This window comes from Octopus bimaculoides, chromosome 6 (assembly GCF_046866305.1).
Source record: "Octopus bimaculoides isolate indiv1 chromosome 6, ASM4686630v1, whole genome shotgun sequence".
Lineage (NCBI taxonomy): Eukaryota > Metazoa > Mollusca > Cephalopoda > Octopoda > Octopodidae > Octopus > Octopus bimaculoides.
In genome coordinates this window covers 109,422,593-109,441,549 of record NC_142933.1, presented here as the reverse complement: position 1 = coordinate 109,441,549, position 18,957 = coordinate 109,422,593, and the positions used below count along the sequence as shown (strand labels likewise).

The window sequence follows — 18,957 nt, the reverse complement described above, 5'->3', positions numbered from 1 at the left end:
CAATGATGGAAAGAATGTATGTAAACAGAACAGATACGAGAAGTGAGGTGAGAGAGTAGATATTGATTCCATTTGTTTACATGTTTCATAATCTTGTCAAAACAGCTGTAAATGAATGGAATAAATATATATTCTCTCACCTTCTTTTATCTTTCCTCTCTCTCATAAATATATGTAAAGTCAAAAAGTAATGCCACTTTGTTTATGACAGGTATAATTACCAACACAGGAACATGTATCATACATCAAAATGAAGCTGGTCCTCTGTGGATCACATCCCTACTTCTCAACATAGTCACTGTTTCTCTCAATAGCAATGTTCCACCTTCAAATGAGAGCATGTATCCCTGCCCCATAAAATTCTGTTGACTGTTCTTTGAGCTACTTCTTCACTACCTCCACACTCACCAGATTTCGCGCCTTCAGACTATCATCTCCTTGGCACCACAAAAGAGGGTTTGAGAGGCAAACATTATTCCAGTGACGAGGAAGTTAAAACTGTAGTGAAGAAGTAGCTCAAAGAACAGTCAACAGAATTTTACAGGGCAGGGATACATGCTCTCATTTGAAGGTGGAACATTGCTATTGAGAGGATGAGATCCACAGAGGACCAGCTTCATTTTGATGTATGATACATGTTCCTGTGTTGGTAATTATACCTGTCCTAAACAAAATGGCATTACTTTTTGACTCACCCTTGTATGTATGTATATTACTCCTCTTCTCTGTGATCTGTGTAGATCTTTCCAGACTGGTGGTGGGTGAGACTAGATAAGACTGATAGAGAAAGGGAGAAGGGTTAATCAAGTAGATTTCAGTATTATTGGTATGCAACTTCTTGGTATCGGCAGAGGAACAGTAAGTGTAAAAATGGTCAAAAAAGGCCGAGAAGAAATCGCATGTTGGTGCTCGTGGCTTTTCCAGGCCCAAGAACCAAGAACCTGCCATCAACTTGACTCTTATTTTACCCTATTACTAACTATAATCCTAATCCACATTGACAAATAGGATAACTGCAAGCAATTAACCTCATCAGGGAGGCTGAAAGATATGTGGTCATTATCAGAGACAAAGTGGTCAATATCAGAATGGTGAAACAATGTACTGAAAGTAGAGAGGAAAACAATTATTTTAGGAATAGCAAAACATTCACTAACATTTCTCTTAAAATGTTCTCTCTCTATCTCACTCTCACACACACACACATTACTAGGCCTGATGCACAATAAAAAAAAGTCAACGGATTTCAGGCACTGGAAGACAGAACTAGTAATCTGTTTACAGAAGCACTACATAAAATAGTACAGCATGAAAAACACAAGACAATACAAGAACAGAAGACAACCTACCCAGGTTTCATAACAAAATTAATTTTGAACAATGATAAATGAAAAGAATTTCAAGCAAAAAAGAAAAAAAAATGACGTACTAATTTGAAAATATTTTCTTTTTTAGTAATATTTTTGGGGTGTCAGTGCAGAAAATGGCTTCCTTGAAAGCAAGTAAGGAAGCTTCTTCACAATCAGTTCTGTTGATACAAGGCAAACCATTTTCAGTAAACTCTCTACCATTCTTAGAATGGAAACCATATGTTTAGAGAATGGTATGGTCATGATAAAGATTTCAAATGATCATATCAAGAATGATTGCAGACTGACTCTGTGACAAGATGAGATGCAACAATGGATATTGGAATAATTAGAAAATTCACAGTGCAGAGTATAATGTTGTTGCATTAGAAAAACTAATCAAACTTTAAGGTTTCATTGAAGCTGGTCTGCTTCAGTGTGTAGAGTCTTCTCAATGTGTTTGATTAGTTCCTCTTCTATGCCATAACCTGTTCAATTCAGAGGTGAATGGTGCTATTTGGGGACCAGATCAACACTATGGTGCAAAACTAATGAGGAATATAACACAAGGAGGTCTGTTGCATGAGACAAGAAGTTCTATTGTGATTCATCTGTTTTACAGTCTACACATTCTACATCAGTAAACACTGACAGGTGAAAATGCATCCTTTAAATATAGACAGCATGCAATGTGAAACAGCAAATAAGTCTTTTTTTTCTATCTGATCAGGTGCACACTTCATTAATAACAATAAGGAAATCAACTTTAATCAAGTTTTTTAATCAAATGAAAATAAGAATAATTCCAGAAAAAACAGTGCAAATGACAAATGCAAACAAATGTGAAGGACTCTTTTTTTTTTTTTACCAAAAACTACAGTAATATGGCGGAAAAGCACAGAGCATTTCATTAATTAGTTTCTTATAGCAAAATCTATGATCAATTGGATAGATATATTTTTTAAATTAAATTCTTTACTTACATTTTTTTTCCTATTTGCAATAATTGAAAAAAATACTTCCAACTAGTAATACCTACTCATCAGATAGCTCCCATTTATTGTGCAGATGTCCCTTCAAAAACATTTTATACTTTCTATATAAAATATCAAACTGTAATTAACAGTTTGCTCAAGATGTTTCCAACGTTTGTTTCAGTGGCTTAAATTGCTCTCCATTAAAGATGACAGCAGAGATTAATCTCAATGGCTGCCTTTCCTAATATAAATCAGTAAGTCAGGAAGTCAAAGGATTACAATTGTTTCAGCTGTGTTGATTGATGCAAGGAACAATGTATCTTGTTTAAAACTTCAACACAGGTATCGCTCTGCGGTAAGAAGCTTGCCTCCCAACCATATGATTCCGGGTTCAGTCCCACTGTGCAGCACCTTGGGCAAGCATCTTCTACTGTAGCCTCGGGCTGACCAAAGCCTTGTGAGTGGATTTAGTAGACGGAAACTGAAAGAATCCTGTCATATATATATGTATACATTTGTATGTGTGTGTCTGTGTTTGTCCTCCCACCACCATTTGACAACTGGTACTGGTGTGTTTATATCCCCGTAACTTATCGGTTTGGCAAAAAAGACCAATAGAATAAGTACTAGGCTTACAAAGAATAAATCCTGGGGTTGATTTCTTCGACTAGCACCCTTTAAGGCAGTGCTCCAGCATGGCCGCAGTCAAATGACTGAAACAAGTAAAGGAATAAAAAAGTAACAATCATGCCAAGAGCAAAATCACGCCTTTAACCATTCAGAAGTTTTAGGAAAGCAGCATAATAATTCTTTGTATTGTAGGTACAAGGCCTGAAATTCTGGAGGAAGGAACTGGCTGAGGACATCTTGATTGGTAGTTATTTTAATTACTGCCAGGAAGGATAACATTGACCTTAGAATGTAAAGCCAGAAGAAATGCTGCTAGGAATTCTGTCCAGCATGCTAACAAAATTCTGCCAGATCACCAGCTTGTAAGCCAACAAAATAATATTAGCCATTCTATTGTGAAGAGAGAGGTTAATTCTTTCCGGAAGACAGGTAAAAATAGTTAACTCAAACCAAATGGCAAAATACAAATAGATTCATTTGGAATTCTGCCATTGATGTCTGACAAATTACAACATTCAATGGGGAGGGGGCGGGGTGATTAAAGAAGTAAATAGTGCATTATGTTCTAAAATTTACCATCATTTTAGTTGCTGAAATCTCACAGATTCATGAGACAGATATCCAGTTCGCTATTAGGATCAGAATCAGATAATTGCCCACCACTCCGAAAATAATAAGAATTAACTGATATTCTGAAGTGGGGGTCATGGTGCTGGACATTTTTTGTAATATGTTGAACTACAATTAAAAGAATCAATATGCTTGGATTTTTACCTAAATTTCTGCAGCAACATTTCTTCTTCGTTTAGAGAATCACTAAACCATACATTGGAAGTAACTATTTTCACTGAGATACATTACTGAAGGTAAAAACCATAAGCTTATAATTTCCCAAATGGAGTGAGAGAGAGGGTGTGAGAGAGAGGTTGTGAGAGAGCATAGAATAAATAACAGGATCCTCCAGTGAAATCACTGAATCAAAATCAATGATATTTCTCTGTTGATGTAAGTGTGGTCGACCCGTGATATTACTCTGAAAACTGGACTTTTGTACAAAAGTCAATTCCCCAAACAACTTAACTTCAATATGTCAATCACAGCCTGGATTAAATATGGTCGTCTTCAAAGTAGTTTCAGAGTAAGAATATATTACTTTTACCAACCAGGCTTTAAGTCAAGGGTAACATACAGACATACATGCATGTGTATATATATAATATATATATATATAATATATATATATATATATATATATATATATATATATATATATATATATATATATATACACACATATGTATGTATACACAAACATGTCTATGTTTGAATTATACAATAGAATCAGCTCTATAACAAAAAACATTATCAATACCACATACTTAACGATGGGAGTTGTTGAAATGTTTATATGTGTGTTTATAAAGTTAAGGCACATGGCCTAGTGGTTAGGGGGTTTACATTCACGATTGCTAGATAATGGGTTCGATTCCCAGCCTGAGGAACATGCATCCTTGAGCCTTTTAATACCTGGCATGTAGTACCCTTATGCACTTGTACAGGTATTATTGATTTCATGAAGAGAGTGAGCTAATGTACGGCACACACATTTGATCACAATAAACAAATCTTTTGTTTAGTAAAAGATGAATGCTCATGCTTCGTCTTTGATGGAAGATTCCCCCCATACATGTGTGAGCGAGAGTTTACCTGACCGCTGCTCGACAGCCAATGTTGTTTACAACCTTTCACTTAGTAGTTGGCAAAGAGGACTGACAAAATATGTACCAGACTTTAAAAAAAATAGTACTGGCATTTATTTATTCAACTAAACCCTTCAGAGTGGTGCCCCAGCATGGCCACAGTCAAATGCTTGAAACAGTTGAAAGATGAAAGCTATTAATGTGTGGCACCTGGTGTAGTGGTTAGAGTGTTGCATTCATGATAGTGAGATCGAAGTTTCAATTTCCAGATTGGCTGTGCATTGTGTTCTTGAGGGACACATTTCGTTTCACATTGCTCCACTCATCTATAAGTGAGTAACCTTGTGACGGATTGGGGTACAAGAGTGAGATGCTGACTCAGGAAAATCGCCGAAACAGAGGCCTTGCAGGCCAAATCTTGATTCAGTAATCAAATAGATGAATGGTACAGCTCATACTGTGAATCCCGACTGGTTGGGACTGCTTGTTCAACCACATCAAAGGATGATGGTGGGTAAATAAAAAACATTAAAATTCAAAGAAACTTGAAATATATAAAAGTTTGTTCATCTTTTTGTTTTTGTTTCAACTATGAAATAATCTGTGCCTTCCACCATAAATAATACACAAATAAGGGACGATATAACTAAAAGGATCAAAGAAAGGATTTTTAGGGATATAAAAGTGGATTACGTTGCTTGGAAATAAGCCCAGCAAAGGGTATCTTTCCTTGGCTTTGGTCTGTCAATTAAAAATTCAAAGAAGAAAGAAATAATGAAAGAATGTATATATGTATATATATGTATACACTAAACAGAACTATGTAATGACAAGAAAAGGAAAAGTCGATTATTCTAAGAAAAAACAATAGCATCAACAACAACCACCATGTCAACACAATTTAATATTATTTCCTATGAAGTTTTGTCACTGTTTGTATTTGTATAGAAAGACAACAATGTATTCAATGGTAAAATATAACAAGCCAAACACATACCTTGGTTTCCTTGTTGTGTCTAGAGAATTTAACTTCCCTAAAGTCGATTAGGTGTGTCAGCAATAATAATTTATTAAACAACAAATTAATAACCACAGTCAAAAAGAATAAGTTCATTAAGTGAGCCAGAGAATAAATGCAGTACAAGTATATCCAATTAAGATGCATACACATGTATATATGCGTATGTATACACACACATACATATGCACACACACATACATATATACACACACACACACATATTACATATACGTATACACAAACGTGTGTATATGTATATATAAGCACATATGTGTGTACATACATATATACATGTATATATATTAATGTTTGTTTTTATAATAAAAACAATTTAACATTAACCTGAACGATTACTCAATACTTTTTGTAGAGCACAAATTTATTATTCTTTAACCAGAAAAATATTAGCAGTGACTTTGATAATGGCTTAGTTAGCCAAAACTCCAAAGCTACTGCCAATATTATTCTTGCAAAAGAACAATATATATTTATATATAGAATGCAGACGCCACTTTTAAGATCACATGCAAAGTAAACTGCAGGGCTTTTGAGATAGAATGTTAGTTGTACCATTGTGTTCAAACACCAATACTTTCAAACAATTGTTTACATCTAATAAATAAGGAAAGCAGAGAATTATAGCAATATTATATCTGCTAAAAGGATAGCAGAGATGACCAAATTTCTGTTGCAAGTTTTAATCAAGTCAAGATCAACTCAACCTTCTCCCTCTGAAGGAGTAACAGAATCCCTTTCAATAAGATACAGATCTATTCGATCAACTACATTAGATCCCTAACAAACTCAACCTTGTAATTTGTTGAATAAAAGAGATCAATATTTCTTATATTTATAGAGATTGCCATGAAAAAAGAAGCAACTCTTAACAGTTTGACTCGACACAGTTTCATTCTTGACTGAAGCCTATATACTTCAATTGTGAAACTTATTTCGTTCATTTCTACTACCAACATGCTCAGCCTCTAATGCCCTTCACACGACAAACCCCACACTTTCCTATTGTCTCTTCTTACAGTGCTTCACTGGCACATGGGCAGCATGCCAAATGCACTTTTGCTGAAGGACAAGAAGCCAGAGCGAAGGAGGTGAATGGACACAATGCCAAATGGACAAAGCCAAACAGACAAGATGCTGAAAAGACATACAAAAATTAAAATTTAATCTTGTTAAATCTCAAGTGCCAAATTGATGAATTGGTCATTAAATATGTAGGTAGGAATGTCTCTTCTTTATTATTGTGTCCATTCGGCATTGTATACATTCAGTTTCTTATCCTTGGGCAAATGTGCATTCAGCATCCTGCCCACACATGGCTTCACTTATGCCTTCAATCATCACCTGCCCTCAACATTATTGTCCCATGTTCCAGGAATCTTAACGTTGGTTGCCTGGTTTCCATGACAGAGGTCAATCACAACATTCCTCATTGAACTGGACACGGAGTGACCCACATACAACTGAGTGGACTGGAGCAATGTGGAATAAAGTGTTTTGCTCAAGAACACAATGCACTGCTTGGTCCAAGAATCAAAACCAAAATCTTGCAACACCCTAACCACCAAGCTATCCATCTAACCCTACCCTCTTCTTGTACCTTAAAAACAACCATTGACTGACTAAATAATAATTCAAACAAACAGCCTGAAGACCAGACCATTAACCAAGCTACTTCTCTTATTTTCTTTTGTTATTTAGTGACTAGTTTTCCTTTTCTTCCCTGTTTCCATCACTACCACTGCTGCCACTAATGTTGCATTTCATTTTGTTATCCAGGAAATAAAATTACCAAACGCTTACAAATTATAAGCTGAGTGTGTTTCCTGTTCTTAATCCACAATTGCTTAACAAAAGAACTAAAAATATATTACAACTATATATATGTGTGTGTGTATGTATATATATATATATATATATATATATATATATATATATATAAGGAAAATGGAGAGTTTGAACACAATTTTAATAATTTAACATAAGGAAAATATATTATATTATTAAAATACTGTTTTCCTAACTGGAACTTCATAAGTGTTAACACTAATACTAACACAAATTAATGAAATCCAAAGTATATTAATTGATATGGAGCTAAACAAGTGTACACTTAGATAAAATACATCCCTGTGAAAGAGAGCAACCTCTTTCCATCCAAAACTTCATAAACACTCATTATATATATATGAGAGAGAGAGAGATACTACTACACAGGGTACTGAGATGGTCTTACTACATGCTGCGTGTGTAGCCATCCTGATCTGTTACAGACACTCTCAGTACCCTGTACATTTGTTCAATGCACTTCTCTTGCCCCATAAACTCATTTGTTTTTCCTTGTCTTTATTCCTCCTTATTCCTAATCTATTCTCCATCTGAGATTTAAAATAAGACCAACAGAAGACATATTCTCTGTTGCTAAATTATTTACCAGGTTACTTTACTTGATAAACTTTGTCCTTTAGATCAACAGACTTTATCTAACATTACAAATATCGAAAATTACCTCGTTAACAACTAATTCATACAGACAAAATATTATTGATGTGTTTCCTTGTTTTACTAATGAGATAAAACTAATTAAATGTAAGATTAGGGTTGTACTTGGAGAAGGCACATGATTTAGTGACTGGGATATTCAGCTCACAATCATAAGGTTGTGAGTTTGATTCCTGGTGGCATGTGTATCTTTGTGCAAGACACTTTATTTCACGTTGCTCCCATCTACTCAGCTGGCAAAAATGAGTTGTACCTGTATTTAAAGGGCCAGCCTTGGCACACTCTGTGTCTCACTGGATCTTTCTAAGTCAGCGTAGACATGTCTGTGGAGTAGATGGTCACTTGCACATTAATTTCATGAGCCAGTAGTTCCATTCATTCGACCAGCTAGAACACTTGTAATTGATTAATTGATGGAGACCCAGGCCAGTCCTGTACTTGCTTGAATCAATAAGGTAACAGGACAAGTAATGCTTGGTTGATGATATCCTGCTGCAGAATAAAAATGCCTCAATCTACTTAGCTGCAAACAGTTACAACTTACAGTGAATCTCCAGAAGTGGAAATGCTGTATAATTTAAAGTTTCCATTGACTGCAAATTCTTCTACTGACCCAGAAAAACCAGCAGTTATGATAATCAAACCACAAACCATCTTAGTTCACCTTGCCGTTGAAACCTGGTTCTTGTGGGTTCAAGTGGTACCATAGCCCACGTCTACGCTAAACAAATTCTACAAAAGTAACTAAATGTAAAGTTATTCTATACCAAACGATAGACAATAACAATTTCAAGAATTTGTTTTCAGAACAATAATGTTCCTATAGAAGAGTTACTAATTCTTGTTGTTTTTAATTCAGTCTTAATATCTAATAATATCCAATGGTTGAGATGATAAACCAGTAATTCCATGGTCATGAGTTCAAATTTCATTAAAGCTAAATGGTTTGAAATATTACAAGTATCGGTTTGAGTTACAAAAGAGCAACAGACTCTGTGTCAAAATTTGGACTGCTTTTCTATTGTCAGTCAAGTAAACTGCCTTATCTGTTATGCCACAGAATGCCTGCCACTCCAGCTTCTTAAATTAAATACAATAAACGGAAGTTGTTTATATCATAAAAATTTAGAAACTTTGAGAGAACAAGAACTAATTTGTGTTTAATTGTTGAACTTTAAGTAGACAAGGCCATAAATAATAATAATACTGAGTTGAAGTCATGGACAGCCCCTGACTTTTTCTATACAAAATGTTTTTCACTCAATATTTACCTTGTTATTTATAATTTTTCTACTTTGAGTTCAGCCATTAAAAATGAATTAGATACAATAAATTATTTTTGATATTTTTAATTGTAGTCTTTCAACTCCACAAGTTAATTAATCACTTAGATTTAATTGAATCAATTTTGTGTTTAGAATGTCTAATATCATTCATTTGAAAACCTTAGCAGTTAATTAATATTTCACTACAGGAGATACATTCAAAGCTGTGGGACAATGTCCAAAATAACACTACTACTTGGACCTGTTTGTATGTGTAACAAGTTTAAACTCTATTTCACAGGTCAGTTGGTAGCGTCTGGATTATATAAAACACAGCTGCTTCAATACAAATATTTCCAGATGTATTAGCATGGGAAATCTGATTGTAGACATGGGAGGAGACAGAGGCAAATTACAATAAGACCTAATGAATAGTTAAAAACAAATACGATTAATAAACAGGTTTTTTGCAAGCTATTTCTACAATAACTTACAACCTATGTACGGCAGCTTAAAGCAATTTCTACAATGGTTCATAAGTCATTGCATAATTCTAGATCAAAGTAAATTGGTTCACATGGTGCAAGGGAAAAGTCTTTCACTCTTTAGCATTCGGATTATTCTGTCAAATGTAATGCATTTTTATTCATATTGTTTTGAATTATTCATGCATTATCTCATGTCTTTAAGATTCAATGATGGAGAGGCAGATTATTTGGACCAGTTTAAGTGTTAAAAGGTTAAAAAAGTTGTTTGAAAAAAAAAAACTCAACTAATCTTTAGATTTTATCCATTTTTTAAAAAGTTTTACATTGTTTTCTATGCTAGGCACAAGTCAACTATTTGTGATTAATTAATCTAATCCAAGTGATGGAATGTGGTGGGTTTTTTGAATATTTCTTACATTTAAATGTTGTTCTGATTGCTAAACACTTCAATTCATGCAATAACCAGCTAAACACTTATATGTGGACAAGGATGTGGGATACTACACAGCAGCTGTGACAAGGCTTGAGTGTATGTAGTATGTGGTTCAATGATACCATAGTCACACAACCAGTGTGTGTGTGTGTGTGTGTGTGTGTGTGTGTGTGTGTGTGTGTGTGTGTTTATCATAAAGGATTAACGGGCATGATTAGTGAAATTATACAAGGTTTTAGAATTCCTCAAAAAAGCCGAGCCTTGGTTATATAGATAGGATCTAAATGTTATGTCTACACGCAATGGTTTTGTGAAATTTCACTCCAATACATAAAGATTTTTTACTTATAGTCAGCTTCAGAAGTTTTGGGCATCAATTAATAAGCCTGTACATTTCTAGAATCATTAGAGAATGGAGAATCTAAAAGTTAAGGCTGGCTTTGGTAAAGACACCTGCATGGCTACCATTTTGAGTGTTTAAAATGACCCCCACTATACATAAATATACATTGGTTTCTAATGAGTCTAGAAACTTATGTTAATCTTGTGCTTTCTGAGTAAAGGAGTCCAATAAAGGCTTTGAAATAGGGGTCATGTTCATATGAAAGTAACAAAAAAATGTTATAAGCAGTTTTTCTTTTTTATAAATTCTCATGACTCAGTATGGCAGCTTGAATCATGTTGAGAGTTATCATATTTTTTCTTGCCAGTACTTACATATACCATGTAGTATTCTTGTAATTTTTTGAGCAGTGACACCAAATTTGAGATGTGATATCTCTAGTGATGTCAACTGTTGCTATATACATTGGCATTATTAGAAATACCAATTAACCAAGAATCTATTTTCTACATAACTTCCTATGTAACTTGTCTGTCAATGGTGTACGTATATTAGATATGATACACACATGCCTATTTTAATTTAATACTGTTTCTACTATGTGCATTGAATTATTTTCAGCTCCTAGAAGACTACAAGTGAATTCCTCAACCGATAATATGGAATAAGAAAATTAAACAAAAAGTTTATAAACCAGAAATGGTGAGTAGAATACTTTTGATTTTTGTATCTTTCACACATTATGTCTATGTCTCTGGCATCCCCTGATCCCGAGAAAGGTAAAAAGGTCTAAGAATATGAAGAATAGAAGCCTGATTATGTCAGCAGTGGTTTTCTTGACTCCAAAAAACAAGTGTGGCCCATCTAATTATGATCTAGGTTGAAGTATTTTACAGTTACCATTTTCAAACTCAAAAAAGGGAAGCAAGCAGGTGTCTAAACAAATACCAAGATTAAGTTTTGAATTCTCCATGCTTTGACATTTCCAAAACTGTATAGTTTTGCTGATTTCCAAAATTTCAAATAGAACCCAATGAACCTAACTAAAATAGAGGGGTGGGGAAGCTCTTATTACATTAATGACAAAGAAAAAAATCTTCTTTATAAAAGCACACAGTTATCCAGCACTCAAAGGATCTACAGAGACAATGGTCCTCAACATTGAGGGGGGATGTTTTTTTGTTTTTTTTTTCACCTCACCTGAATTTTTAAAACTGCGATTCCTCAAATTAGGGAAGTATGAATCAGAACTTAGCAAATTGTGGATCCCTGAAATAATAGTGGAATTTAATCCCTGAAAACAATATGGTACAATTTCTATAGAATAAAGAATTCTTTCACAAATCTGTGGTCATATTTTTTTCTGTCATTTAATGTTTTATAAGAAAAAAAAAAACATAAAATGAAATATAGAACAAATTAATAATAATATAAATTCCAAAATAAAGCAATAAATTAGAAGCATTAGTAGAACAACAAACAAAATACTTTTTCCAGTAATCAGGGTTACCTTTCATGTTCTGGGTTAAAATCAAGCTAATCTCAGACATGTGTTGCTATTATGAAGACAGGAATGTTTCTGCTCTAAGTATTGGAACAAAATGACAAAAACACCACAGAGAGAGACAGACAGACAGAGAAAGAGGGGGAGAAAACAGGAATGAATAAAATAAAATGCTTCTTGTTCAAAGCAGGAAATCATTTTAGGTAAGAATTAATAAAAGAATGAAAGAAGAGCAAATGGAACTGATCAGACACATGTTGCCACTATGAAGACAAGAATGTGTCTGCTTTGAGCATTGGGTCAAAAGCAAGAAAAACACTGGTAATCCTTCTGACATGTATAGTGAGAGAATCCAGGCTTGACTATGAATTTATCAAAACCAAAGTGGAAATATATCACCTGCTTTATCTGGATGACTGCAAACAATACATAAATACTTGAGGAGAAAAAAAAAAAAAGAACCTGGATTCTCTAACCCAAACAGTAAGAGTATTCAGCAAGGATATTAGAACGTAGTGTGGGGTAAATAAGTGTGCTGTGTTAATTATGAAGAGAGGCCGGAAGATAGACTCTGATGGCATCATTAGATCATTGTGGAATAATGAGGGATACAAATATCTAGGCGTGCTGCAAGATGATATGATAATGGAAGAGGAAAAAAGAGAGAAAGTCACTAAAGAGTACAAGAGGTGGATTGGGAAGGTGCTCGAAACAAAATTGAAAGGAGAGAACATCATTAAAGCCATAAATATATGGGCTGTGCCAATACTGGGATACTCTGCTCCCTTTTTGAAATGGACATTCGAGCTACAGAACTTAAGTAGAAGAACTAGAAAGCTGCTCACAATGCATGTCACCCTAAAAGTAACACTAAAAAAAACTAAGCAAGAAAGGAAAGAAGCAGAGGATTATTAACCATTTTTGCAGTTAAGACTGTAAAAATGGGTTTGAAAAATTATATTGTGCCAGGTAAAGAAAGAATATTATTGGCAGTTGGGGATAGTCAAACAGTGACTGAAACAGTAGAATTCAAACAGAAAAGGAAGAACAACAGAAGAAACAAATGAAAAGAAATGGAATTGTGTGGTCAATTCATACAACAAGCTGGGGATATTCAAAGTAAAAAAAGCTGGTTATGGCAAAAAGACACAGGGACAAGCCATTAGGAACAATTCTGATAAAGGCAAAGATCTACAAAACTCAATCAAACAGCACATGTAGAATCTGCAAGAAAGGAGCTGAAAATACTAATCATCTCTTGAGTGAGTGCAGTATACTAGCACAAAGAGAGTATAAATGCAGGCATGACTCTATAAGTAAAAGACTGCATTGGGATGTTAGTAGCATGTTTGGTCTTGAAATAACAGGGAAGTGGTATGAAGATGAACAGAAGCTGTGATAGAGAATAAGAATTACAGGAATTTATAGGATGTACCCATAAAGACCATGCAAGGAGATCAGAGAACAAAAGAAAGAAACAATTGTGAGATCATAGACGTTGCAATAATATAAGGTAATAGAATGGCTACTAAAGAAACTGAAAAAAATTGAGAGAAAAAGAGATTGTGGAAAACAATGGTAACAATTGTTCCTGTGGTAATTGGTGCATTTGGCAGCTGAATTGCCACAAAAAAGACTGAAGTGAGACACAAATTGTCGACCTGCAGAAAAGTACCATCCCATATTCTACAAGAATCTTAAGAAAGGTTCTTGAGACCCGAAGAAACTTGTTGTCACTAAACCTCATAACAACATAGCTGCTAGCTAACATAGCATGTAATAATAATAATAAGGGTTTCAAAATTTGGCACAATGCCAGCAATCTTGAGAGAAAGAGCAAGTCAATTACATAGATCCCAGTACAGAACTGGAACATATTTTACCGGCCTCGAAAAGATAAAAGGCAAAGTCAACCACAGTGGACTTTGAACTCAGAACATACAGACAAAATGCCGCTAAGCATTTTGCCTGACATGCTAACTATTTGCCAGCTTACTGCCTTAATAATAATAATAATAATAATAATAATAATAATAATAATAAATTGTTTCAATAACAGAAATATTTCTTTTCCAGAAACCAAACTGCAAAATAAATAAAAAAAATTATTTTAATTATTTCAGAACCAAATTACATGATCCTGGAATCGAAAATTAGGAAGGGTCATTACCTGAGAGATTTTTTTCTGATGTTGGTATCCGTTGTAAGGCCCTCCTTATAATAGTGTCATGTAAGTTGTGAAATAATTCCTCTTTATCTACACTGTAAAACAAAGACAAGTATACATTAATTAACAGAGGTGTCTATACTAATTAGAAGAGGAGGGTAAATTAGGAGATGGGGTATACACTAATTAGCAGAGCAAGTTTTTTCATCTTGTGGGTTATTTGGAGACCCTTCTAATGCTGGTGCCACAAAAAAAAGCATCGAGTACACACTGTAAAGTGATTTGTGTTAGGAAGAGCATTTAGCCATAGAAAAACTCAATTCAGTTGGCCAGTTCCCCCTGACTGGCTCCCAAGCCAGTGGCACGTAAAAAGCACCATCTGAACATGGCTGATGCCAGGTCTACCTGACTGGCTCTTGTGCTGGTGGCATGTAAAAAGCACCATCCAAACATGGTTGATGCCAGTGTCGCCTGATTGGTCTTCATGCCAGTGGCATGTAAAAAGCACCCACTACACTCTCGGAGTGGTTGGCATTAGGAAGGGCATCCAGCTATAGAAACTCTGCCAAATCAGATTGGAGCCTGGTACAGCCTTCTGGCTTGCCAGCCCTCAGTCAAACCATCTAACCCATGCCAGCATGGAAACCAGACATTAAACGATGATGATGATGATGATCTGATATACAGTATTATTGGTAGTGATCAGTACAATGATAAGGATGTCGAATATTCATGGTTCAAGTCTAGCTAAGGTTGACTTTATTTCACTGACCCTCCCCACCACCAGAGAGATGAAAAACAAAGTACCAGTCAATAAAGAACTGTTCATCCTTCAGGATCTTGGAAAAAGTGCCAATGCAAGGCAGTGGACTGGTTGAACTGTAAGACCAGATGTCCAGTTATTTGTGTCCAAACTCCACTTTGGCCTACCTGGTTAGCAAATTAAACCCAACACTCTTTTTCATACCTGACACACTGAATGTCATCTTTAGTGGAGGAGCCATTGTGTTATAAGCATTCAATCCAGCGGTCCAGTTTAAGAATACCTGTCTCTGTGTCACCAATGCCAGAGGCCCTGGAACTGGATCAATAACACTGTCTTCCCTCCTGACTAAAACAATAAAAAACTGTACCAAGGAGGCAGATTTTTTAAATTGTAAGAATATGGGACATGATACCTTGCAGTATTTGTTCCAGCTTTTCGTGATCTGAGTTCAAATCCCACAAGGGCCTACCTGGGTGACAGACTTAAACCCACTGCTCAGTTTAAGCAGAATCTACTCTGTTGCAAACATTTAGACCAGGGTTCTGGTTTGAGGACGCCCTCCATATCTCTTCTCACCAGCCATGGGCCACTGCCTTCAATCTCGACTATAAGGCTTAAGGAAAAAAAAACTTGCTGAAGGTTAACTTTACTGACCTTGTTACCTTCAGCGTCACTTCAGTTTCATCATGACTAAACTTGGCTTGGTTGATTTCCTTCAAGGAACAAACTGGAAGGATAGAGAAAGAAAAAGAAAGAAAATAATAACAACGAGAATATTCCTTACAAAAGATGTGGTTAGTGAGAAAAGGGGATAGTAGGGAAAAGGGGACAGTGTTGATTGGCAAGAATTATTTTATTGATTCCTGGGTAAAAACAGAAAAAAGAAAAAAATTAATGATAACGATATTCTTTTGTCTTAATTGTTTCAATCATTTGACTGTGGCCATGCTGGGGCACTGGCTTGAAGAATTTTTAATTAAATGAATCAACTCCAGGATTTCTTCATTTTTTTTTAAACCTGGTCCCCATTCAATCAGTCTCTTTTACTGAACCATAAATTACAGGGATGTAAACACACCAGCACCAGTTGTCAAGTGGTGGTGGGGAACAAAAACAGATGCAAATACACACACACACACACGACAGGCTTCTTTCAGTTTCCATCTACCAAATCCACTCACAAGGCTTTGGTTGGCCTGTGGCTATAGTAGAAGGCACTTGCCCAAGGTGCCATGCAGTGGGACTGAACCCAGAACTATGTGGTTGGGAAGCAAACAGCCACACAGCTATGCCTATGAGGACAGCACAACATTGATGATGATAATGATGATGATCATCATCATCGTTTAACATCTGTTTTCCATGCTGGCATGGGCTGGACAGTTTGACTTAAGTCTGGAAAGCCAGTGGCTGCACCAGGCTCCAATCTGATCTGGGAATGTTTCTACAGTTGGATGCCCTTGCTAATGCCAACCACTCCGAGAGTGTAGAGTGCAGGAGCCAGTCAGGCGGCCCTGGCATTGATCATGTTCAGATAGTGCCTTGTATGTGCCACAGGCACAGGAGCCAGTCAGGGGTTACTGGCATCAATCATGTTCAGATAGTGCCCTTTAGGTGCCACCAGCACAAGAGCCAGTCAGAGGTCACTGGCATTGACCACATTTGGTTGGTGCATTTTACATGAATAAGGATAAAAAGCTTTAGAGTTGAACTTGTGACTTGATACAACAACTGTGTGTTGACACTAAAGCCATTTTACTGCAGCAGAACCATTTAATAATACACAAAATATTAAATTCACTTTAAATCTTAATTTATATTTCAGGTGTTGTCAAAATTTTCGTTACACAACTGCAACCTGGTCACTGTTACAGTTGCAATGGAACTGCATTGACGACCAAGTTGCAGCTATGCAATGAAGACCTTGAAACCACATTAAATGAATTCAAATTTGAAGTCAGTTTAAAATAGCTTTGTGGGTTGTTCTCAAAATGATGCTTCCTAACAACAAGAAATGTTATGGTTACTTTTTGAATAATTACAAGAGAAATTTTGCCAAACAAACTGATAAATTTAATTGAATCAACCGAAGAATTTGGAGTTCAATGTAAACTTTCACCAGTGGAAGCTAAATGAAATAGAAGAAGAAAAGAAGCCAAGTTCTAACCTGCCGCTCCATACGGTCTTCGAAATCTCTTGTTGCTGCTGCTTTTTTTGCTTGTGTCACTGGTTAGCATTTTACCTGTTGTCATTGAAATAAAAAAGAGACAGAGTTAGAGAAGATGAATTGTAGTTCTGATGTGGTCGTTGGGTAGACCAGGGGTCAGTTTTACTTGAAAGAACATAAAATGGAGAGCATAGGAACATCATCAATCAATAGTAAAGCTGGACTATCCACAGTTAAAAATGGCCTCAGATTTACAGGTTAAAATGTAGTTCCTATATTAAATTTAAAATAGTGTTTACTGAGAGAGAAGACAGAGAGGGGGGAGAGGGGGAGAGAGAGGGAGAGAGAGATAGGGAGAGAGGGGGAGAGAGAGAGGAGAGAGAGAGAGAGAGAGAGAGAGAGAGAGAAAGAGTTCATCATCATCATGTAATATTTGTTTTCTATGCTGGCATGGGTGGATGGTTTGACAGGAGCTGGCAAGGTCAGGAGCCACACCGGGTTCCATAGTCTGCTTTGGTATAGTTTCTATGGCTGGATGCCCTTCCTAATGCTAACCACTTTACAGAGTGCACAAGGTGCTTTTTATGTGGCACAATCACCAACCAGTGTTGTTTATATAGCACCAGCACCAGTGCTTTTTGCATGGCACAATCACCAACCAGTGCTTTTTATGTGGCACCAGTACTGACAGGGTCACCAAGTTCTTTGCAAGACCCCTCAACTAGGAGGGGAATGAGTAGTAGTGAGAGGATTTGGCTTTGTGCCAGCTGAAAGATTTAAGGCAGAGAGGTGACAAATATAGGTGTCTTGCTGTAGGGTACCCCAGTTGGGAAACAAAGGAATATGAAACTTAGCTCGTTATATTTAGTAAAAACGTAACATACTGTAACAGAGCAGAAGCAATCATTTTATCATCATCATCATCATCATCGTTTAACGTCCGCTTTCCATGCTAGCATGGGTTGGACGATTTGACTGAGGACTGGTGAAACCGGATGGCAACACCAGGCTCCAGTCTGATTTGGCAGAGTTTCTACAGCTGGATGCCCTTCCTAACGCCAACCACTCAGAGAGTGTAGTGGGTGCTTTTACGTGTCACCCGCACGAAAACGTCCACGCTCGAAATGGTGTCTTTTATGTGCCACCCGCACAAGCCAGTCCAGTGGCACTGGCAACGATCTCGCTCGAAAATCCTACGGGAGCCAGTCAGGCGGTACTGGCAACGGCCACGCTCAAAATGGTGCATCTCATGTGCCACCCGCACAAGAACCAGTCCAGGGGCACTGGCAACGATCTTACTTGGCTTGCCGGGTCTTCTCACGCACAGCCCATTTCCAAAGGTCTCGGTCCGTAGTCATCGCCTCGGTGAGGCCCAATGTACGAAGGTCTTGCCTCACCACCTCAGCCCAGGTCTTCCTGGGCCTACCTCTTCCACGGGTTCCCTCAACTGTTAGGGTGTGGCACTTTTTCACGCAGCTATCCTCCTCCATTCTCACCACATGTCCATACCAGCGCAATCGTCTCTCTTGCACGCCACAACTGATGCTTCTAATGTTCAGCTTTTCTCTCAAGATACTTACACTCTGACGGGTATTCACATTGACATTACACATCCAACGGAGCATACTGG

At 36.5% G+C, this 18,957-nt stretch overlaps 1 protein-coding gene across 1 annotated transcript in view; it reads right to left on the bottom strand.

Moving 5' to 3' along the window:
* The window catches only part of LOC106870442 (dedicator of cytokinesis protein 3), a 272,055-nt gene that overhangs the window by 128,533 nt on the left and 124,565 nt on the right, over positions 1 to 18,957 (bottom strand). Inside the window, 5 exon segments of the mRNA XM_089354408.1 lie at positions 5,350 to 5,397; positions 11,924 to 11,992; positions 14,398 to 14,489; positions 15,815 to 15,887; positions 17,328 to 17,402. Coding sequence (XP_089210534.1) covers positions 5,350 to 5,397; positions 11,924 to 11,992; positions 14,398 to 14,489; positions 15,815 to 15,887; positions 17,328 to 17,402 — 357 coding nt within the window.